General features: G+C 34.8%; 3 protein-coding genes across 5 annotated transcripts; 1 reads left to right on the top strand and 2 right to left on the bottom strand.

Annotated features, from left to right (window-relative positions):
* Nucleotides 1-968: 968 nt before the first annotated feature.
* LOC8259043 (phosphoinositide phosphatase SAC3) lies at nt 969-11182 on the top strand. 2 transcript variants are annotated; one of them, XM_002516161.4, is made up of 16 exons: nt 980-1759; nt 2315-2519; nt 2599-2764; nt 3294-3516; nt 3918-3994; nt 5126-5313; nt 5388-5485; nt 5698-5831; nt 5937-6065; nt 6288-6648; nt 6820-6941; nt 7236-7349; nt 8068-8259; nt 9306-9476; nt 9979-10090; nt 10263-11182. In XM_002516161.4, the coding sequence occupies exons 1-16, from the start codon at nt 1646-1648 to the stop codon at nt 10383-10385; spliced, it is 2529 nt and encodes an 842-aa protein (XP_002516207.1). In that variant the 5' UTR covers nt 980-1645; the 3' UTR covers nt 10386-11182. The 2 variants fall into 2 exon arrangements, with proteins under 2 accessions (XP_048228080.1, XP_002516207.1); XM_048372123.1 differs by lacking the exon at nt 10263-11182 and having other exon boundaries at nt 969-1759; nt 9446-9476.
* Nucleotides 11183-11529: 347 nt separating this feature from the next.
* LOC8259044 (eukaryotic translation initiation factor 3 subunit K) lies at nt 11530-13966 on the bottom strand. The gene is made up of 8 exons (XM_002516162.4): nt 13678-13966; nt 13518-13574; nt 13345-13395; nt 13179-13241; nt 12923-12973; nt 12770-12836; nt 12255-12337; nt 11530-11848 (listed from the first exon to the last, which is right to left on the bottom strand). The coding sequence occupies exons 1-8, from the start codon at nt 13810-13812 to the stop codon at nt 11645-11647; spliced, it is 711 nt and encodes a 236-aa protein (XP_002516208.1). The 5' UTR covers nt 13813-13966; the 3' UTR covers nt 11530-11644.
* Nucleotides 13967-14465: 499 nt separating this feature from the next.
* On the bottom strand, nt 14466-22265 carry LOC8259045 (kinesin-like protein NACK2). 2 transcript variants are annotated; one of them, XM_015717486.3, is made up of 15 exons: nt 21237-22265; nt 20531-20801; nt 20340-20429; nt 20154-20254; nt 19721-19834; nt 19552-19636; nt 19086-19153; nt 18512-18571; nt 18312-18436; nt 17858-18056; nt 17270-17404; nt 16867-16956; nt 15881-16792; nt 15107-15411; nt 14466-15017 (listed from the first exon to the last, which is right to left on the bottom strand). In XM_015717486.3, the coding sequence occupies exons 2-15, from the start codon at nt 20760-20762 to the stop codon at nt 14690-14692; spliced, it is 2844 nt and encodes a 947-aa protein (XP_015572972.1). In that variant the 5' UTR covers nt 20763-20801; nt 21237-22265; the 3' UTR covers nt 14466-14689. The 2 variants fall into 2 exon arrangements, with proteins under 2 accessions (XP_015572972.1, XP_015572973.1); XM_015717487.3 differs by having other exon boundaries at nt 19552-19633; nt 21237-22262.
* Nucleotides 22266-22648: the final 383 nt, after the last annotated feature.

Here is a 22648-nt window from a genome sequence, read left to right as displayed (position 1 = left end):
GTATATTATTTTTAATTTATTTTTATTGATATATTAATTTATGTGTTTGTTGTTATTATAATATTTTATTAGTAGAATTACTATAAACAAATTACTATAAGACAATAAAAATATCCATAAAATAGTTAATATTTATAAATAAATATTATATTACATACTTATTAGTTATTATATATATATATATATATATATATATATATTAAATTACTAAATTATACAAATATAAAACTTTTAATAGCTTTTAATAAAAAATAATTATTTTATTAATTAATGGTCAAGCAGGCCGATTTTAAAAAAATTATTTAAGAAAATTATTTTTATATATCACCCACTAGGAATAATTTTATATTAATATTAATAATATGAAAAGATTAAATCTAAAAACTGCAGAATTAACAATTTAGTTTGACATATTATAGCCGTACCCTATTAAAGTTTGGATATAGTTAACAAATTCAATTTAGTTGCAATTTATTTAACAAATTATATCAAAATTTAAAAAAAAATTCTAAAATTTCACGTTTATTAAGTAGTTTATAAAATACTTTATACAGAATCATAATATATCATAATATTTAATGTTATAAAATTATATCTAATATAATTAACAATTGAATATATAAATTTATTTAAAAGTGTTTGTTTATGTATAATTGGGTTGAAAAAAATAAAATAAAAAAGTAATTTTGGTTGGTAGAAGTTTCGAAAGGATTAATGTGAGTGGTGGGAGAAATTAAATTTGTTCAAACACACAACAAATTGAATGTGAATATAAGAGGCTGTTGAGTTCTAAGTGAACAGTGGGAGAAGCAAGACGACAGAAATATGAACAGCAGAGACAATAATAAATATTTATTTATTTCATTAAAGAGAAAAATGTTGATTTTGGTAAGAATATAAATAGCATAATAGAGAGTTATTACATGAAAAAGGTAATGTGTGGATCATCATGGAGCGGTCATCTAAATTGTGGCTTTCGTTTCTTCTTTGGATCTGACCTTCTTTCTCTCTCTTGTTATTATTATTATTATTTCTTTTAAGAAAATAATAATAAAATAAAAAACAAAGGCAAGCTAAAAAAACACACAAACAATAACATCATCAATAATTAGCTAGCTGTGCCTTTGACGAAGTAGAAATTTAAAATTAAAATTAAAATTAAAAGGAAACAAAAATCATTTTTGTTTTTCCTCTCTCTCGAAACCTCTAAAAATCCTCTTTTAGCTCGATCTCTTCTTCTTCTTATTTGAATAGTCGAAACGGTGATTCGATCTCTGTAGTTAATCGGACGGTGGAAGTTGATTTGGTTTGAGATATTGAAGATCAAGAAACTGAGTGTGTATGGTTGTGGAACGGAAGAGAAGTATGAGGTAGAACAGAGGAGGTGAAGGATGTTGTATTTGAAGCAGCCGAGCTCCATTTTGTGCATAGGATGCGATTCTGTTTTGTTTTGAAACATAAAAACTCTACTTATTCTTCTTTAATTTATTTTATTCTATTTTTTATAATTCGTTTTATTTGCATGCTCTTGCGATAAATTCCCTGAGCCTGGGGCTCGGGGAGAGATCTAACTAGAGCTCAAGAATTAAAAAAGAAGTAGAAATTTATATATATATTTTTTAATAAACAAGAAAACAGAGGAATAATGGTGTCCATGGAAAATGGAGGTGGTCCCTCTACTACTCACGATGAGGATCAGCTGCCTCGTTCTGATGACCAGGTTTATATGCAGAAATTCAGGCTCTACGAGACTCGATCGGTATTGCTTTTTTTTTTTTCCTCCCCTTTTTTATGAGATCTCTTTTGATATTTACTAAATGTTGAAACTTGCTGAAATAATTTTTGTTTAAATTGATAGCGGTATAATGCATTTAGTTCTGTTAGTTTTTGGTAGCAGTTATAGATTAGTGTGCACAGGTGTCTCTTGTCGATTGCCTCTAATAATCATAAGCTTGGCATCGTTACATTGCCCTTATGTTGTATTTGATTATATTTGCTGACTTACTAATGGCATTCTATTGAAATGAAAAATTCAGTGATCAATGCTATGTGGTTAGCGAGAATGTTTGACTATGTAGAGGATAAGATGCTACAATGAACTAGCTTAAACTTATCATATTTTAACTTCCTAGTGTTTGGAATTCAGAATTGCAGTTATTCTATTTAATTGCAACAACCTTTTTGGTGTTCTGATTTGTTTAACAATGTATTTCATCATTCTTAGACTGCCTTTTTTTTCATTAGTTATCTTTTTAATTGTGTATCACAACTATTTGGGGATACGTTCACTCATTAGCATACCTGTGCTTTTCAGAAATTTTACATGATAGGGAGGGATAAGAGTAGGACATATTGGAGAGTGCTAAAGATTGACAGACAAGACCCTTCGGAGCTAAATATTCGTGAAGATTCTACCACTTATACAGAACGTGAATGTTCTGATCTGCTGAGGCGAATACATGAAGGAAACAAGGCCACCGGTGGACTAAAGTTTGTCACTACTTGTTATGGAATTGTTGGTAAGTGGATCTTGATTCTCTGTAGCCTTTGAAACTGCCAATGCTGTTACTGTAATCATTGCGTTTTTCCTGCTTGTAGGCTTTATCAAATTTCTGGGGCCATATTACATGCTGCTTATTACAAAAAGAAGACAGATTGGTGCAATATGTGGTCATAATGTTTATGCAGTCTCCAAGAGCGAGATGATTCCGCTGCCAAATTCTGCTATTCAGTCCAACATTACCAATGCTAGGAATGAGAACAGGTATTCAGTCCATTCTAGATGTGAATATACTTTGTCCATTTTACCTGCCGAAAAAACTCCGAATGCTCTCCTCAGGACATGCCATAGTCTATTTTCTCTCTTTCTCCCTTTTCTTTTCCTTAATGGAATTAAAAAGCTAGTTGTCTTTTCCCGTCATTAGAATACTCATGCACTTTTTTTATCACAAATTCTCATGTGATGATTTTCTGAATATCTAGATGAGCAAAATATGCCTGAACTTGGCCATCATTAACTATTAAAATTAGTCTCTTTCTCCTCCTCTTCTCTATGGCTAAGATACTGAAACTCTTTAATTTAGGGAGAGAAGCTTAATGCTTTAATTATTCTTTAATATTTTATTTTTCTTTTGGTGGATGTCAATTAATTAGGCTTTCTGGGGAACTACTATCCTTCTTCTCTGTGGCACTTCTTTATTCTTTTTGCCTGCTGATTATTGCTCTACATATTTCTGAGATCTTTACTTTGTTTCTATGCGAGTTTGAATGCCTTTATTTCATTGATGACTTAGATACAAGAAGCTCCTATGCACCGTGGACTTGACAAAGGACTTCTTTTTTAGCTACTCATACCATGTTATGCGTAGTCTTCAAAAAAACTTGTATAATAAAGAAACAGGACAGGTCCTTTATGAAACAATGTTTGTGTGGAATGAGTTTTTGACCCGTGGAATACGAAATCACCTTCAAAATACTTTGTGGACAGTTGCTTTAGTGTATGGCTTCTTTAAGCAGGTAAGTAATGGGTTGTTTGAAGATAACTTAAGCTTTCTGTAATTTTTTGTACCTGTTGGTTGGGTAGTCAATGCAAGCTTGCTTATGGCAGTTTGTCTAGTTGGATGTACTGGGCCTGGTTACATTCTAATTACCTTTTAATAATGAAAAATTTGAAATTGTTTTATTTAATTACAGCTCTTAGCAGATAATTTTCTGGTTCAAATAAAATAATTAGTTTATGCATTGAGAAAAATTAGAGGATTAGGATATTATTCATGGAGTAATCAGATAAACTGAAAATTGGTCAAAGCATGTTGGTGAAATGGCACATTCTCTTCAACTTTGCTTTCTGAAACATGAAGATACTTATTTTCCCTTCATGATTTTGGTAAAACTAATAGCTTTGTGCTATGATGTAGGCCACCCTTTCTGTATCTGGACGAGATTTCAAACTCACCCTTATTGCAAGACGTTCACGTCATTTTGCTGGTACCAGGTAAGGAAGCACATACAGTTTTTTTCCTCCCAAGTCATTTTGTACTTAGTCTGTGAATCACAGTTATCAAACCAGGGCCAGATATCAACTCAATGAGCAGACTCATTAGTATACATGGTCAGCAATTTGGTCAGTTATTGAACCAGCAGGCTAAACTTAATCAAGACAAGAAATACCTATACTTGAAAGTACTTTACGTTAACAATTGTTCAAATTGCTAGATATAATAATTGGACAGTACATAATATTAACTAAAGATACCATTTCTTTTATTAATGTATAATTATAAACACAAATTAAGGGCTCACCTGATGCACAAACTGCTCCCTGCTAGTGTGGAGGTAGGGAGAGGGTGAGCATATATATATATGCAGCCTTACTTTGCATACTTTGCACAGATGTTGTTTTAATGCCTCAAACCTGTGATCTACAGGTTACTGAAGGGACAACTTTCCAGTTAGCCAAGGTCACCTTCCTCATATAAATATAAATGTTAAAGAATTAAAATATGCTTGTACTATATTCAAATGCCAAATTGCTAATTGGCAGCTGGATATCTTTGAGGAAAGGGTTTCTCAAACTCCAAATTAAAACAATTCTTATGTACCAAAAATAAATTGTAAAATCATTCCCTCATGCAACCCTATTTCTGCCAAGAATTAGCCTACGATAAAGTGATAAACAAAATGTTGGATTTTAACAATTGCCAGGTGTGATTTTTAAGGAGTTCTCATGGTTAAAGATCAAATAAGAAAATTCTAAGTGAAAACCTAATATTTGTTGGTGTAGTTTTTTTACTAGTTTTAAGAGAGATAAGGTTCAACTGTCTTGTCAACATTGTACTGCATGTGGTCCAATTATAACCTGTTTGTTCATTGATCTGGATCTAGTACTCCTGGGTCACATCATTAATTGCCTAAGATGGCAGTTTCATTCTTTTCGAGGTTCTTATAGTTTTGAAAAAGCAGATTTGGATCCTCTTCAATAAAAATCTATATTTGGATTGTTATTTTTTTCCTTATTATTTGATTAATATCAGATGTCTTTCACTCAATGGCAGTTGGATTTAGTAATATAGTGTCTGCTAGTGATTATCTGCTTTAACATTGGTATGCATGCTTATCAATTTAGGTACTTGAAACGTGGTGTAAATGAGAAGGGCAGAGTAGCTAATGATGTTGAGACAGAGCAGATTGTATTTGAGGACATTCCTGAAGGGTTTCCCATCCAAATAAGTTCTGTTGTCCAAAACCGTGGTTCCATACCACTTTTTTGGTCACAAGAAACATCACGTTTGAATATCAAACCGGACATTATATGTATGTCTTAGGACTTGTGGATTCATAGTAATGCATTTTAATCTTTTATGCTCACACAACTTCTTGTCCTCCAGTGTCAAAGAAGGACCCAAATTATGAAGCAACCAGACTGCATTTTGAGAATCTTGCCAAGAGATATGGAAACCCTATCATTATTTTGAACCTAATTAAGGTAATGTTCTTTTGATGAGCCGATTGCCCCACTTCTTCTTTGTTGCTGCTGTAGATGCCTTGAATTGGTGCTAAACACTAGAAGATCTTTTGTCAATATTAGTACCAAAAATGAGGGCACTTCTTTTGTTTCTGTTAACATCAGCTCTTATTATTTTTATTTTTTGGGGTGGTTGTATCCTTGGCTGAAGTTGCTATTTTTCTAATTAACAGACACAGGAGAAGAAGCCTCGGGAGTCTATTCTACGTACAGAGTTTGCTAATGCTATTGATTACATTAATAAAGATTTATCAGAGGAAAACCGTTTAAGGTTCCTTCACTGGGATCTACACAAGCATACTCGAAAGTATGTTTTACATTTGATTTTAAGCTTTTCTATCTTGTAAATTCTTTTCTCTAATCTTTTTCCGAAATACCTTTTTATTTGACACTTATATTTTTTGGCTCTCAGCAAAGCAACAAACGTTCTGTTACTTCTGGGAAAAGTGGCTGCATATGCTTTAACATTGACAGGCTTCTTTTACTGTCAAGTAATACCAGCCGTGAGACCTGATGGGTGTACAAACTGGCCTCTTGTTGAGTAAGTTGGTTCATCAAATTTTTATACAAATCACATATACATCATTTAATAGGCTGGGATAATAAATTTCCCACATCTGCGTATTTGCACTGGGGGAGTGAGTACTTGGAAGATCTGCGTGATACTTGAATATTATGAATTTGTGTAGTTTTATTTTGATTTACTTTATTAATTTCAAGTTGATTTCTTAATAAGGTGGTAATCATGGTGAGTGTAATGCAGGAATGCTGAGAATGGCCACCTAACTGCCCAGGATACATACAGCAATTATGACGAGGATAATGACTTAGAGAAGAAATTCAATGGGGGTAATGGTCTTGCCAACGGAAATCATTCTGTCAAGCGTCCAATGTTCCAGAAAGGTGTGCTTAGGACAAATTGTATAGACTGTCTAGATCGCACAAATGTAGCACAGTATGCATATGGTTTGGCTGCACTTGGACATCAACTTCATGCTTTAGAAATAATAGATACACCGAAGATAGACCTTGATGCACCTTTGGCTGATGAATTGATGGGATTTTATGAAAGAATGGGTGACACACTAGCTCATCAATATGGTGGGTCGGCTGCACATAACAAGGTGATTTTAACATCACTAAACTAAACCTTGATTTCAATTAACAGTAAGCAGAACCATCGTAAAATATTCCTTGATACTTCTACTAGTGTCGGTACTTATTTAAGCTACCACCTCCTTAATTCTCATGTGAGGCTCCATTTCTAACATTACCGTGCTCTTGATGCTATGTAGATATTCTCTGAGAGAAGGGGACAGTGGAAAGCAGCAACCCAGTCCCAGGAGTTCTTTAGAACTCTACAACGGTACTACAGTAATGCCTACATGGATTCAGAAAAACAAGATGCAATTAATATGTAAGTTGCGACCTTCTTTTAAATGGCAAAAATTGAGGGAAGTCTTTTTACAAATGCTAAGCTACCCATAACCATAACTGTTCCTTATGTATGAGTTTGAGGTTAAGTCCATCCATTCAAATAGGAGTTTGCAATGTTCAAAATATGGCCAATTTCATTGTTGGAAAAATTATAACTTATCCTCTATGTTTTTAAAGGAAAACATTGGTGGGACGTCAACAGTTTGCTACAGCTATTCTATTTATAAATAATGTTTCTCATTCTGAGACTTCTTTTTGATGATCATTTGAGCAGATTCTTGGGGCACTTCCAACCACAACCTGGCAAACCGGCACTTTGGGAACTAGATTCGGACCAGCACTACAGTGTGGGAAGGAATGGCCAAACAAATATGGATGACGATGGAAGGTACCTTACTGGACAACTCTGCGAACCATGGTTTAAATAATGGACTATACATTACGCATCACCTGTTTCTTAACAGTTTGCCTCCTAATATGTTATTTACCAATACATTACAGGAGATTTGGAAACAACTCAATTTGTTTCCCAAATTCTGCCTACTTTTTCTTACTCTATCCCTTCTTTGTAGCTTTCACAATTTGAAGGGACTCTTCACCAAAGAGGCTTTAGCCAATGTATTTTTAAATTTACCCATTTGACTGGGATTGTCCTTAACATTCACTGTAAGGGTGTATGTTTCAATCTGATACAGTCCGATTCGGCTGATACTGTTACACTGTTTCTTCAATACCAATATGATTCATGATACTGTTATTTAAAAGCCTGCCTTGAACTTCATAAAGTAGTCCTAGGGAATGAAAAACCTGACTTTGTCCTTCATTAATTCCTGGTGCCCTTTATTTGAATTCTCAACCTTGTCATAGTCGAGTAACATATAGCTTTGATTACTGAATGTTGGTTATTGTTTGCTCTTGAAATGATACAAAATCAGACCAATTGGATCTTCAAGTAAATTTGTGTTGGACTCATTTTATTTCATCAATAATTTTTCCGCTTCCCAAAGAAAGGGGAGACGGGAACATAAAGAGGGTGTGGGAGTGTTGTAATTTGACTAATTTTGTTTCTGTTGCTTATCTTTTAACTTCAAGTTCATTACGTTTAGGCCATTTTTCAAAAGGTCCATGTCAGATGGAAACATTCTTCGTGAGAGCTGCTCACCTACATCAACCACAAATGTCAAGCAGAAGAAATTTTCCACTTCAGCTTGGCCAGATCAATGGGAAGCAGACAACAATGTTCTTTCTGAGTCATCCCCAGAGATATCAACTTGTGAAAGTGACATAGCGTTTTCAAGGTTTACTTGCGCCCCTAACTTTATTATACAAATTGATGTTGCTCCTTGTTCTATTTAAATCTTACGGCTAATGATAAATTTTTAAATCTTGTCGCACAATTAAGATAAGGAAGATGGGAAGTATAACCTGCTGCATTTATCGTAAAAATTTTGGTTGTACTTTATCCCTTTTTTTTTTGCTTTCTGTCAGCTGAAGCTTCAATATTATGTATAACTTTTTGTGGGCACAAGTTTTTGTGGCAGTCATTCTATGACATCTCAGTATCTTAAGCGGAGTGTCTCAGACCTGGCACTCATCTTTTCTTCTTCATTGCACTGCCTCTTGGTTTATTTCAATTTCTTTTTAGTATTTGTGAGTGAGACTTAGTGTTTTAGAAACAATGGGGATTTTTGAAATGAAATGTAGCAACTTTGGCAGGGTAAAGATCCTTAGAGATGATTGCAATATGCATTTGCATGCGTTATGCATGGTTGGAGATGTCCTGAAACTTGAGATCATATCTCTGGAAAATTGGTTTTCTGTCTCTGTTTATGCACTTCTGCTTTGAAAGGGAGCACTTTTACCAGATATTCAGTGAGATGGAAGGATTTCCTATTCTTCTTTCTTAACCAAATATTCATCACCACCCCCCCTAAAATTGTGCACTGGCTTGTTTCTTATTGTCACCTTTTATATGATGAAAATGGTTCCATCAATGGGAGATTTGACACTGTTCCTCAAGCATTTTTAAGCCTGGAAATCTATTATCTGATACTGCTGAGCATAGTTGGTGGGGCTGTTATCAGGATAGGCCTCTACTATTGGAATGTGGCATCATAGCTACTTTGTCACAAGTACTCTGATGTAATGAAGGCACTATTTATTCTGTAGTCACTTGTGTTTTTGTCTTCTGTTTCTTCCACAACTCAATGGACTTGAAAGCCATAATCTTATTTATCCATGTGCCACTGCTACCAAGTAGCTGCTTATTCTGATACCAGATACTGATGTTCCATATTTTTCCCTTCTTAATTCTGCTCATAAAGCACTATATTTCTTTGCATAGGTACACTCCGACAATGCCTCGCAGACAGCTTTTCGGAAATGTGGAAAGAGACAGATACCTTGGAATTGATCATATTTACTTTTCTGAAGACACATTTAATTTCTCAAACTTTGTTGACTTAGACTGGCTGTCTTCCTCAGGAAATTCATGTGAAGAAGAGCCATTTGAGAGGTATTTTTTCAATTGATTTCCAAGTAATAACTCTGTGTGAAGTTCTCTGGAAGCCAAAAGAGAAACTGCCCAAGAACAAGCACACATGCACCATACTTCTAGCCTTTTTTAACTATTGAAAAATGGAATCTGTGGAAGATTGAATTAAAGTGGTGTGATATTATGCCTTAACAATGAAGCGGCCTGTTTGAGTAACAACAATAAAATCACCAAACACTTTAAGAAGCCGTTTTTTCTCTAAATTCATCTTCCTTGCTTTTCAGTTGTTTAATTCTCTCTCTTTTATTTTTATATGGCCATGGACCTGGGTTACTCTTTCAGAATTTAAGCCTGTTGTACTATTTGGAAGCTAGAAGCACCAAAATTTTATAAGTGTTCCTTTCATATACTGGCTTTATATTCCTATCTGTTTCTTGAAGAGACTAATATAAATGTCCACAGGGTTACATGCTATTAACCATATAAAAGAAAGGTTTCCTCATCAATTTTCATACTCGTGCAGGTCATCTTTGCTGATAAGCTCTCCAATTGCTGGGTTGTCATCTGAGAATGTTGTCAATGGAATAATGAGTGAAACAACTCCATCCACTAGTGAATGTGGATCTAGCATGAAGGTCAGCACCTTCTAACTGTGCAGGCAGGATTCTCATGGTGTTCTTTATCAACTAACTAATACACGGATCACAAATAAGCTTTGCAACTCGTTAAAAGGAAAAGAGAATAATTTGCAAGAAATGATTTCACATGGTTGAAAGTTATCTAATTTGACCTTTTTGTGTTCTGTAGGGAATGCAGCGGACAGGAACGGAGCTTTATGTGCTGGATGATCTACAGAGTTCCAATGTCCTTGAGGAATACTCAGATAGCTTTGTGAACTGGGTAACCTATGGAGAGACACTCTGCCATTGAAGTCGGCTAATTTACCCAGAATTTTTCTACTATTTCCATCCCTCAATTCACCCAACCTGCTAAAAAGATTTTCTGATTTACTGATATAGAGAGGTTACTATGGGTTGCAAGACTTAAATGGCAAGGCCAAAGGTAGAAAACAAAGGCTGATGCATTGACAGTTCTTTGCATAGTATTCTGAGAAATCCCAGCCGCATGAGCGATGCAGTGTTGATTCCATCGTGGAAACCTCGACGGAACCGGATACCGAAGTATAAAGAGTACATAGTGAACAGTAAAAGGAAAAAAAAAAAAAAACCAAATTTTTTGGAGCTCCTTTTCTCATATTCTTCTAGTTCACGAGCTTCCTAGGTTTCAATCTTTGTAAATATAATTTACGCCCTGCTCTTTGAGAGCTCCACTTTTAGAAGAATTTCAGGTCATTGATTCTTTTATTTTCCATTTTCTCTTCATGTTTATCTATGGTCAAGTGTGATCCTAACAATTGAGTTAACTGTTTGGAGGAAAGACCTACAATTATAGGACTGATGCTCTCTTTAAGCCGCCCGAATGCTAAAGCTTCAATTCTCTGGTTCTCCAGTTAGGAGCATCTGGCAACTCGCCCATTCTTGGATAGTATTATGGCGAGTTTCATTGGAGATGTCATTTCTGCGAAATTCGATGTTTGGGATATGTGAAGGATGATAAACTAGCAGTAGTGTTTGTCTTGAAATTTCACAAGCATTGATTTAAGCTAAGGGTTCGCCTTCTGTATATTGTTATTCTACAATAAAAGAATCTTTTCAAAGTTCATTCAACTTTTCATTTTGTCCCATTCAAGAATGATATTCGTTTTTCAGACAATAAGAAAACATTATATATCAATTTGTAAACTTTCATGCCTTTCAAGGCCTAAGCTATCATACTCTTGGGATTTGTTTTGCAAAGACCCTGGCCTGTATTTTCCATCTCTGGAACTCATCCGAATCAGAACCAAATGTTAGTAGTACAGTTTTGAAGAGGATTAGTAATATGCGATATAAAACTGCAGGAAAGTTATAATGGTGCTTTTAAAACAAGATTAGGATTTTCCCAGTCCAGCACATAATAGGGAGTATGGAATTCAAATAACAATTCATCAGGACTCAACTTTGCTCTTCTGCAGTTGGACAAAAATTTAGTTAATAAAACGAAACAGATTACAGCAGCCCCAAAAGATGTCACAATTTAGAACTGAAAGCTTCTACCAAAACAGAATACAAAACCAAAATTTCATAGGTTCAGCCAAGAATGGGAAAGATTCTGGCGACGTGCTCTAATGGTATGGTATCTGCAGTATTTTTCTTGAGCTCAGGATGGTTAAATTCATTGCTGGGCAGGACAATGAGTTGGCCCTTGCCATGCCCCTTCTCTATTATCCAACCACAATTGGCGACTTGATGTTCAAGGAATTTGTCCAGGGATAGAGCTTCAACGTTGATAGCCTGTCACACACCAATGTTAAAAGAGCAAGACCAGTTCAGAATTATAAAATAAGTATGGATTGATGTACAAGAATCTAACAATTAAACAAGCCTTGGAGCATAACCATCAAAGAGTAAGATCATTTGTTATGTACTAATGTCTCTCAAAAATACAAGTGGTATCATTTACTAAATGGCCCCTTATATGGAAGGGGTATTCTTACAAGTTACTTTTTGTGGTACAATGAAAGTGTAACCAAAACCAAGTTCATGGAAGGAGGATGAACTCATTTCTCAACTAGAGAGCTATCTTTCTCCTGGTAACTTGATGCTAACAAACCAACTATAAAATGGGCTACATACTGAATAGAGATGAAAACAAAGTAGCTCGGTGCACATAAAGAACCAGAATGAAGTTGAAGCGTACCTCAGCCAGTACTGACCGTGGAACCTTTTGATAAGTCAAGGAAAGCAGATGAATGGCATATGCTTGGACTGCTTGCTCAAAACCTGCATTTGGCTATCTAGTGAGCACATGCATAATGTGAACATACCCAAACAAATCAGATATGCACGACATCAATTATATCAGCTGGACAATTACCAGAGCAACATACAACTTACAGGGATCAATAAGTCGATATAAATATAAAAATTCCAGTCAAATGTATGATTAAACTAGCTCACTATTGTGCTTTTGTTTCAATAAGCATCCCACTCTAGATTTATCAAGTCTCCAATGCCTATCTAACTACCAAACGAATATCTAAACTCTTAAAACCTAGACAATTCCTTTACAAATTCATGACTTATACACAATATACATAAAAAGTTGGCCTTCAATAGTGTGACCACTTCTAAATAGTGCCATATAGAAGAGAACACGTGCAAAAAAAATTGGAGGAACGATCAAATTTTGTTATTATATTTTATTTTTTTTACCTGGCACAGCTTCAACTATGTGGCGACTCTTAGCTGCCTCATCCCAGAACTGGCGGAACCTTCCTGTCTGTAGATGAAGTAGGTATATCAGACTGTATCCTTCCCACATAGCACATTAAAGTCAAGTGAATCAGGGTAAAGAAGTTTACGTACCTCCAAAAAATGTGATAGAACAATCAAATTCTTTAACTGCTCCTCCATTTGCTGACACAAAAATAAAACGTATCGCCATACAATAAGAATAGTTGCAACTGAACTCTAAAACCAGCTTAAAACCCAACAGAATTTTCAACAGCACACCAATCTTTTCGCCTTTCTATCCACATCTTTAATTTTAAGAATCTACTCATTTGAAAGCGCTTAATTGAATGAGAGCAAATATATGCAGAAATTAACAGAGTAATCATACCACTCGTTCAGGAATCAAAAATAGACAAAGACTAAAATCTGGAGCTGGCAACGCCATCAATGCCTGATTAAAAGAAATTAAATAGAAAAAACAACACAACAAATATCAAAAAACACATCACGTGCACACATTTAAAGCAAAAAATAGAAAAGACTTAATCACATACCTTAACCAAGATTCTAGCAACAATTTGAGTGCTCATTCGCTCCGGCTCAAACTGTAACCACAGCAAAAAAAAAAAATGTTTGACAGCAATTGATCATCATCCACATAAACAATTTAGACAATAACTAACAGATTTGATAAAGAAATTTAAAAAAAAAAAACTAAAGAAAAAACCTGATAGAGGCGAAGAAGGCATAGATTGGCATCTAGACTGTATGTTTGCGATGAAACCTAAATTAGTGAAAAATAAATAAATCAATCAACAAAATGCAATTAATAGGTATGTTATCAAACAGATAAAGTGCAATTACAGTTAAAAAAAATAGACAGCCACCTGTTTGTTGACGTAATTTTCGAGATCAGGAAGGACATCTGGATTATAAGGATTGACGGCTACGAGTTGCTCGACAGTGTACGATACTTGCTGCTGCTGCTGCTGCGATTTCTGAGTCTCTCTTTCTCTTCCCATTTTCTGTATGTTTGCTCTCTTTTCTGTTTCTTCTATATGTTTTTTGGATTCTGCTACTTGCTCTACGCCCAATCTTCACTCTTTCACAGTCTCTCAATTTGTTTTTAGGGCAAAGACGTTTAAGATGGAACTACGAACGAAATGACTTATATGCCCCCCCTCTCTTTCTCATGAATTTTAAATACTCTGCTAAAATAAATAAAAATTGAGCTTCCTACCTTTTTTTCTTTAATTTTGTATTAGGAATGTAATAAACATTTTAGGTTATGTAAGAGGAGATAAAACAAATCCTAACCTCAAAAAAAGGTAAAAAAAAAAAAGGAAAAAGACAACATATAAATTTCATAAAAATGAAAAAAAGAAGATTTGAAAAACTCGGTACAGTTTATATAATATGTCAACCTAAATAATTCTTTTTAAGGAAAAAAGAGGTGATTGTATGGCAATTAAATTTACATCCTATCATTTTCAGTTTTAAGTCTCATTTAAACGTCATATATTAATAGATGAAAAATATATATTTATTCAAATTAAATAATTTAATATATTTGAATCATCAAACACTAAATGTAAACAAAAAAAATTATCAAAAAAGAATTTCCTTTTTAAGAATCATAAATTTTATTTATAATATAATCAGCAATAAAGCATACTTCAAAAAAGGCGTGCCACTCATCTGTTGATCATGACATTAAGTTTTAGTCGTATAAAAGTTTGAATAGAAATGTCACTAGGTTGATCTTCACTTCTGCGGCCAGCCTAATTACAGGCAATTCACTACATGTACTTACTGCAGCTTGTCTAACAAAATGCTCAGCTATTAATATAAAAGAGAAAAAAAAAAAAACCGGAAGTTGATTGATAACCAAGTTAGCAGCTACAAGTGTAAAAGGTTTGATATCAAGTTCCACCCCATCCATGGCTTCTTGTCACAGGGGTTTACAAATGTTAGTTCAAACATCTCCTTGCTGACATGTTCGCCGGATTCGCAGAAGCCAACAAGCTTAGCAACAATGTCAGCACTTTCTTTTATGTGTTGCATGTTCAGAGGATCTGTCCATAATTTGTTCACCAGTTGCAGCCGCCTTTGTTTGCCTACTGGTGGGATTTCCCATTTTGCATATAGAACCTCTCTTTCTTCTGCTGTTAGCTTCGAACTCACCCTCTTTGCTAGGTATTCCCTTTCTTGTTTTAGAGCTTTTATGCTGTATTCAAGACCAAGTAACAGATGATCATTTCTCAAAAGCAGATCAGGAAAGCAAAAATATAACTAAAAGAACGCACTTTGAAATACCTTGATGACACTGAGCCTGCAGGTTCATCACCTAACAGTGCAGGGCTGGCATTGCCAAGTTCTGACAAATGCTGCTCCAGCCATGACAATCGTCTGAGCTCAACTTCCATATATATCTGATCAGAAGGGTCTCCTTTAAATAAAAGATAAAATTGAGTTCTGTGTATTATAGACACATGGCATAAATGCCATAGCATAACAATCTGCTTTCTCTGATCCTCAAAAAGCAAGTGCCAGGCCATAGGAGACTGATCAATGATATCCATTTCAGCAGTAGTACCCTCATTTGCCTCTAGCTCTAACACCTGAAGAAGAAGATATGAGATAAAATATGACCACACTACCCGAGGTGTGCGAAAATTAAATTCCTGAATCTGCTTAGTATTTTAAGAAACAACGAAATAAAAGTCAACTGACAATCAACAAATGCATAGAAGTTTTCTTTGTGAAATTGTATGGAAACATTAATAATTTATGGTTTGAGAGATCATATCATAAATTTAAGAACAAAACCACTTCTATAAGCATCTACAATCAACTGACAGAAAGTAAGAATTTTGACTATTTCATGGCATCAATCTCCACTAATATGTTTAAATGGGAGCATCCTATCTATTAAATGTTCAGGGAATTCACGCCAGCCGTTCATCAGAGAAAAAGATTGGAATGTGGAACTCTGTTCTTATAACTGTGAAAATGAAGCAAATTATGACCATGGAAATGAAGTGCGAATCCAGAAACAACATATTGGCAAGGCAAAAATTTGATGCTTACCTGGCAAACCAGAAGCTGCTTTTGGTATTGTAACTTTGCCACCCTTTCTTTTAGTTCAGTAACATAAGCCCTAATGCTCCTAATGTTCTCTTCAGCAGCATTCTTAAACATTCTCTGCATTTTTTTCACATTAACTGAATTTGATCGCGAGTTTGGAGTTCCTTCCCTTGATGAAGTGTAGCCACTTTTTTCACTTCTTAGTGGAGTAACTTCAGATGGTCTAACCGATGTATTGTCACTAAACAATGAACCACTGGTCTCGGGAACTCTGTTTTCAATCTCATTATGATTTACTACTCCTCGAGAAGAGGACAGAGGAGAGCATGGGTATCGTATGATATTTTGCATGTTTGAACTGTTGCTCAATGCGAAAGGAAAGCTCTTTTTCTTTTTCAAGAGGGACTTGAACTCTGGAGTCTCTTCATTACATGCATACGACGAAACCAGCATTTCTATAGATTTCTGAACATTATCAAGCTTCCTTTCTAAAGATCCAATGGTGCTTTCTTGAGAGTTTAATCGAGTGATCTCTTCCTTCAGGCTGGCTTTTTCTCCAATCACAACTTCAGAAACAGAGTTAACAACTTGCATGTCCTTAATTTCTGACAGCATCTTTGCTATCGTTTCTGTAGTTGCTTGACTCCCCAATCGGTGAGAAGCTACCTCATTATGAAGTACTTCAAGTGCTCGATTTGCTTCCTCACCAAGTTGCCTCTGCAGCTGCTCGAGCTTCCGTATCTCTTGAACAAGCAAGGATGGATCTGTAGAAGTGATTGACTGCCTAATCATTGCCTGCCTTCCACCTACATTTCTTTGTCGTGTTTCTGGAGTATGCTTAGCTATAGCTGTTTCATCCTCAATAGGAAAAGAAAGGCACCTAACTACTTGGCTGGACGGGCCCTGGTTTTGTCCCTGAAAAGATCACAAGTTAGAGAAGATCATTGGAATAGGAGAAAAATGCAATAGTAGTTAATTTCAGTCAGTACCTTCAGCTGCTTGTGTACTGTTCTTTCTTGTTCAAGCTGGGACTGTGCAAGATCTCTCTGGCGCTTCAGCTCTTTCATTTCTCTCTCCATCTGCATATCAGACCACATATATTAAGACCACATGAATTTTGTAAGAAAACCACTCTTGCTTTTTGGACCTCTGGTAGCAAATTAGATAACAAATGAAGCCTACTGATCTATGAATCAAATGAAAACCAATGCACCAGTTGAAGAGAAGTACAGCGTTAAAGAGTTAGCATAAGCTTTCTTTTTGTTGAAAATATATTAAAGCACTGCTTTAGAAATTTAAGTTTCTGGATCCCCCCGAAAGTTGGAGAGTTTCCAGCAACCAGGTAACAAGATAGATAAAATTGGTCTTGATCATTTCTCAAGACAATCAGACCTGCTCAATTTTCAAATCCTTTTCCATTAGTATACTCTTTAAACAAGAACTAGAAGGCTCTGGACTTCGTAACTCTGCTTCAAGTCTGGCCACTTCCTTCTGCAAATGCTTAACTAAACTCTTATCCGCAACAACCTGAAATGGGCAAATTCAAGCCAACTTTCATGAATGATACAGTAAATGACCTCTACATTTATAAATAATATTATTTTCATGAATGATGCAGTAAATGACCCTTGCATTTGCAAAAAAAAAATGAATTCCTAGATTTCCATATACATGACAGAAATAACTAAAATAATTCCAGGACAACGCTTTAAATACAAGATGATCTCTGAAGGCCATCAGAAATCTAGAACTCTGTATTCACATTTTGCCAATGAAACAGCATCTAATGAAGTAGCAGCTGGCTGTTATTGACGAAAATGACTGTAAGAAAAAAATTTGATGCAACGTATATATATATAGAATTGCAAAGAGGTTCTAAGTCATGGTAATGACATTAAGGGCCACCTGTATCTAATATGAGGTTTTTAATTGATCAATGAGTAATTATGCTATTTTTATAACTTTTTTGAAACAGCCTACCATGTTTACTTGAGCATTGTTGGTAACCTCCTTTGCGCTAGTTGCAAATGAAAGGGTGTTCCTTGTTTGCTCCACATGACTTAATGCTGGACTTATAGTACATATGATAGCAGTCCGGGCATTACCCCCCAGCGAGTGCTGCAATATCCGTGTGAGTTTCGAGTCTCTATAGGGTATGTGACCACTCCTTTTTCCACCACTGCAAACACAAATGGGGTAAGACCAAGAACACATGCACCTAAATATATTCCGATTTATCATACATCACAAACTTCTTCAACAGCCAATGATCATAGATAAAAATTGGCACCCAGAGGATATACCTCAAAGAAAATATTTGGTCATTTTAATTTATAGAAAGGAGCAGCAGAGAAATATGACCAGAATCATGGTGCATGATAAGAAGCCAGATGTAGTCAAAAAATTTATATTTTCAGCTTCAAGCTGTACAAACCTTAGCTTTCTAATTACTGTCGTGAGTGTCAACAAGCTGCGGTTAATATGACTGCCTTCCTTCAATCTTGTACCATCCGCATTTGTTTGGGATGCACGTTCACTTCCAGCAAGGTCCACAAGATTCTGTGAAGTTTCAGTCCTTCAGTGAATAAGTCTTACCATCAAGAATCTTGACTGCAGAGAAAGTTGCAAACATACCAAACTGGCTAAAAAGGACTTCACACGTCCTGAATTTTCCCGGAGTGAGCTCTCAATGGTCTGTAATCAAAAGAGTAATACATGCAGCATAATATATTAGTGTCAAGGTTAGACATTTGACTAGAAAATAACAAACAATCACAAGCAAAAGAAATGTGATGACCCATGCCAGTAATAGATTAAATAAACCGTGCGACAGAGAGAGAGCAGTTTATGTAATGCTTGAGATAATCCAGTTACATAGAAAATAACTAGTCGACCACAAAGAAAAGTTGAAATCTTAAGACGACTAGAGCAGTAACAAGATCCAAAAATAAATGAAGAACTAGTCGACCACAAATAAATGAAGATTTTGTTACTGCTCTAGTTCATGTAATGCTTGAGATAATCCAGTTACACAGAAAAGAATTAGTCGACTGCAAAGAAAATTTGAGATCCTAAGAGGAGGACTAGAGCAGTAACAAGATCCAAAAATAAATGAAGCCCACAGTTGCATTGATTGCTAAGCAGAGGACTGAGTACATTGCACCATCTAAACATTATTAAGTAAACTTATAAAATCAATTAAGCTTACCAGCCGTATTATCTGATGCGATCTTGAACTTTTATCATTTAGTGCAGTTTCTCCAACTTGCCTTTGAGCTGCAGAGGCAAATATTGGGAAAATAGAAATTGATATGGAAACGTGATACAAAACTAAATTACTGGGGTAAAACACAGCAAGTTTCAAGCTCCTGTACAAGTTTTACATGATACAGGAAAAGGGAAAAAAGACTAATTTCACAACTAGCCAATTATAGACAATATTCAGCTTCCATTTATATGTAGCATAATTAGTAATTATATATATCTGACATTTATTTGCTTCTGTATTTTTGTTAATTGCTGAGAATCATATAATCTGCTACCATAACTTTCTCATTATTCTTTGCAACAGCTTCGATTAGACACTGCTTATCCAAAAAGCATAGTATGACTATTGCTGTAAAATTTAGTGTATCAAAACCAAGGAGTAATAAAAGATAAAATTAGTAAACTACCTTCACAGATTCCAATCAAGTGCCTTAAATGTTGGCTGTCCCTAACAACTTCTTCAACTAACTTTTCCACTGTGGTTCCTTTCTGCTTCTCCAAAAGAAAAAAGAAATTACATTGAGAATCAAGAAACTGTCTCTGATATCTTCTCATTTTTTAATATATTTTACATACCTCAGGATCATCCAAAAGCCTAAGGGAACCAGATTCACGGTTCAAAAGATCTATAACAGTTTCATTGTAGATCTCCAAGGCAGATATTTTCAGAACAAATTCCCTCTCTTGAGTCTGTAAGATCAAACAAACATATACAAACTCAACGATTTCTCAAATTCTAAGTACTGAAAGTGAATATCTTGCTCATTTTAACTAAATTGAACGCAAAGATACTCCACCATGAACAGCTCCATTACTGTGTGTGTTAGGAAGAAATTATCAGGACTTTCTTTCATTAAAATTGCCCATCAGAGTACTTGGTGGTCATGAGTCTACCAATCATATGGTTATTTAAACAATTTTGTATGATAATCAGTTCAGTTATCTTGCACAACATTCACAAAAAGGAAATAAAAAAATGAAACTACAGAATCTAGTATAAACCAATTACATTTTTTATGTGCTGATAGATGTCCTTGATGGCATTTTCGGTGATTCCTCTCATGGTAAACGTTTTGCCACTACTAGTTTGCCCATATGCAAAGATGGTTGCTGCAACAAAAGTTAGAACCTAAAACTCAAAATTCCTTGAAAAAAAGAAAATACAAAATCGCAAGCAGTTAAAACATGTTACTACCATTCATTCCCATAAGAGCAGAAAGAGCAACATTCTTAGCCCCTTCTTCATACACCTTTTGTGTTGAGCTAGCAGCATCAAAAACTTTATCTGTCACATAGAAAATATCGGTCTTAAAACCTAAACTAGTAAGTTATTAACATAATACTATACTATAACAAAAAAAAGAAAATACAATTTGGGATTTATACCAAATGTGTATGGCACTGCGGGGCGCTCATGATTGGGGTTCTTGTAAACTATACTATGATCATCAGGGCAATCCCAAGCAATAAGATCATATAACGCTTGTTCCTTTCTGCTTAACGGCCTTATTCTAACTGTAACTAAAATCTTTTCCTCACGAATTCTTGAACAACCTCCTGGAGTTGTAGATGGTGTTCTCTGTATCTTACACGCAGGTGTGCCAGGAGTCCCTACCATTGTTCTCCTTCAATACCAATGATCTCTTGCATTCATACTCTGTAATATAATACATATTTACATATATATATAAGTTCAAAGAACCTTATTAAAAATGGCGATTATGATTATTATTCTTGTATAGATAATTAATTTAGTGATTAATTAAAGAAACGTTATGTATAATTTTCAGTTATCTTTTAGTTCAAATTTTAAAAATGAAATTTGAATAAAGAACCCTAAGCTCACTAAGACTCTTTAAGAAAGAACACATCAAGAAATGTACAAAATTTTGATACTAGAACAAAAATATTATCTACTAGGATAAATGACAGATCATCGAAATAAAGAAGTCAAGAAAATCTACATGACACGATTACTTTCCATTTCTAGACGATGTTTAATAATAAAGCAACAAAAATTACCTGAAGTTTAACTAAAAGAAAGAATGCAAAGAAGGAAAAGAAAAGAAATCAAAAAGTAACTGCCACTTACAGTGAAGTTGAAGTTGCTGAGAGGCCAAAGAGAGAGCGGCTGAAAAGAGTGGTCGGGAAATCAAGAATGCGCCGGTGAAGCAATAACAACGGAAAAAAAAAATCAAAAGAAAAGGAAGAATATTAGTCGTAACGGAGAGTTAAAGAGAACGTTGAGCAAAGTACTTTCAAGAGTAAGAAGAAGTTATTTTCAGTATTTTCCTCTTTTTTCTTCTTTTCTTTTCGGGGTCAGCGAATGAATTGAAGTTGCAGAGAGAGAGAGAGAGAGAGAGAGAGAGGATGTAACGGCTACTTCTGTTACTTTATTTCGTATTTTTCCGGTGAGTGCGCGCACGCACCTGTGAAAGCATCCACTTATTTATCTATTTGAATTCAGATAGAGAGAGAGTGTGTGTGTCTAAGACTCTCGTTGGCTGGTGGGTGGCCACCGTGGCGGTCACCATCATTCATATGTACACGTGTATAATATCTCATTTTACTGATAGCCTCACGCCCACCTGGAATTTTCCCATTTATTTTATTTTATTTTGATTTTCTTTGTCAATATTGTGCCTTCAGTTTTTGTGTCTGATCATAATTTCATTTGTGGTCCAAAAGGTTGAAGTCTAATCTGTGAGTATCATTTTTCTTTTTGTTTACTAATCAAATCCTTTTTGTCCATAATCATTTTCTTTTTGTCATTTATTTGTTAATAATGGCGCTTCGTCGACCACACCGTCTAAGTTTAATATGTGAAAGCCCAAAATCTAGTCCATGGTCTCTTCTTATTCTCGCTGCCCGCTCTTGTTTGGGAAGGGAAAATTCATGTTTTCTTGTTTGAAAATGTGTTCTCAGGCCATTATTTTTTTTTTTTTATTTTTTTTTTTAAATAAAACCTTAAACTGACAGCGACTGAGTTTTATATTTTCCACTGCGATTATTTATTATAGAGCCACACAAGTTTGTAGATTGCTGAAAACGAGACAAACAACTCTTGTAACGTCTTGTAATAATTCGAAAATGGAAGCAAGCCCACGAACCGATAGGGAGTAGCCCTTATAAGTTAAGCTCACAGCTACTGTAATTGCATAGAATGAAGGAGATAGCCGTTTGAACCTAATTTTATGGTCAAGTTAAGTTAAACTGCCTTTGTTATTGCTTGCTCTTACATTATATATACATTATAATAACGTAGGAGACATTTTTATTTTTTTTCTCGGAGAATCTTTAGAATTATTACTGCTTAGCTTTCAATTCGCCTCTGATTATTAAATGAAATGTGAATAATCTGTCTCTCTCTCTTTGAAATGAGAGAAAAAAAAATATATATATATATATATATTATTAATTCATAAAATACTCTATCAATTTATACCTATATTAAATCATAAAATACTCAATTAATTTATCAATCAATTTTATAAAAAAATATTC

This window comes from Ricinus communis, chromosome 3 (assembly GCF_019578655.1).
Source record: "Ricinus communis isolate WT05 ecotype wild-type chromosome 3, ASM1957865v1, whole genome shotgun sequence".
NCBI lineage: Eukaryota > Viridiplantae > Streptophyta > Magnoliopsida > Malpighiales > Euphorbiaceae > Ricinus > Ricinus communis.
The sequence above is the reverse complement of the archived record's forward strand: the minus strand, read 5'-3'. Positions and strand labels throughout refer to the sequence as shown.

Excerpts from the sequence above, each read along its gene's own strand:
- LOC8259045 (XM_015717486.3), bottom strand. The coding sequence starts at position 20,762 with ATGGTAGGGACTCCTGGCACACCTGCGTGTAAGATACAGAGAACACCA. Across the intron at positions 16,793-16,866 it reads CAGTACACAAGCAGCTGAAG|GGACAAAACCAGGGCCCGTC; the intron begins GTACTGACTGAA and ends TGATCTTTTCAG. Across the intron at positions 15,018-15,106 it reads GCAGGCTCAGTGTCATCAAG|CATAAAAGCTCTAAAACAAG; the intron begins GTATTTCAAAGT and ends TCTTGAATACAG.
- LOC8259043 (XM_002516161.4), top strand. The coding sequence starts at position 1,646 with ATGGTGTCCATGGAAAATGGAGGTGGTCCCTCTACTACTCACGATGAG. Across the intron at positions 1,760-2,314 it reads GGCTCTACGAGACTCGATCG|AAATTTTACATGATAGGGAG; the intron begins GTATTGCTTTTT and ends TGTGCTTTTCAG. Across the intron at positions 6,649-6,819 it reads GGTCGGCTGCACATAACAAG|ATATTCTCTGAGAGAAGGGG; the intron begins GTGATTTTAACA and ends GATGCTATGTAG.
- LOC8259044 (XM_002516162.4), bottom strand. The coding sequence starts at position 13,812 with ATGGGAAGAGAAAGAGAGACTCAGAAATCGCAGCAGCAGCAGCAGCAA. Across the intron at positions 13,242-13,344 it reads TTGCTAGAATCTTGGTTAAG|GCATTGATGGCGTTGCCAGC; the intron begins GTATGTGATTAA and ends TCTTTTAATCAG. Across the intron at positions 12,974-13,178 it reads TTTTGATTCCTGAACGAGTG|CAAATGGAGGAGCAGTTAAA; the intron begins GTATGATTACTC and ends TTTTTGTGTCAG.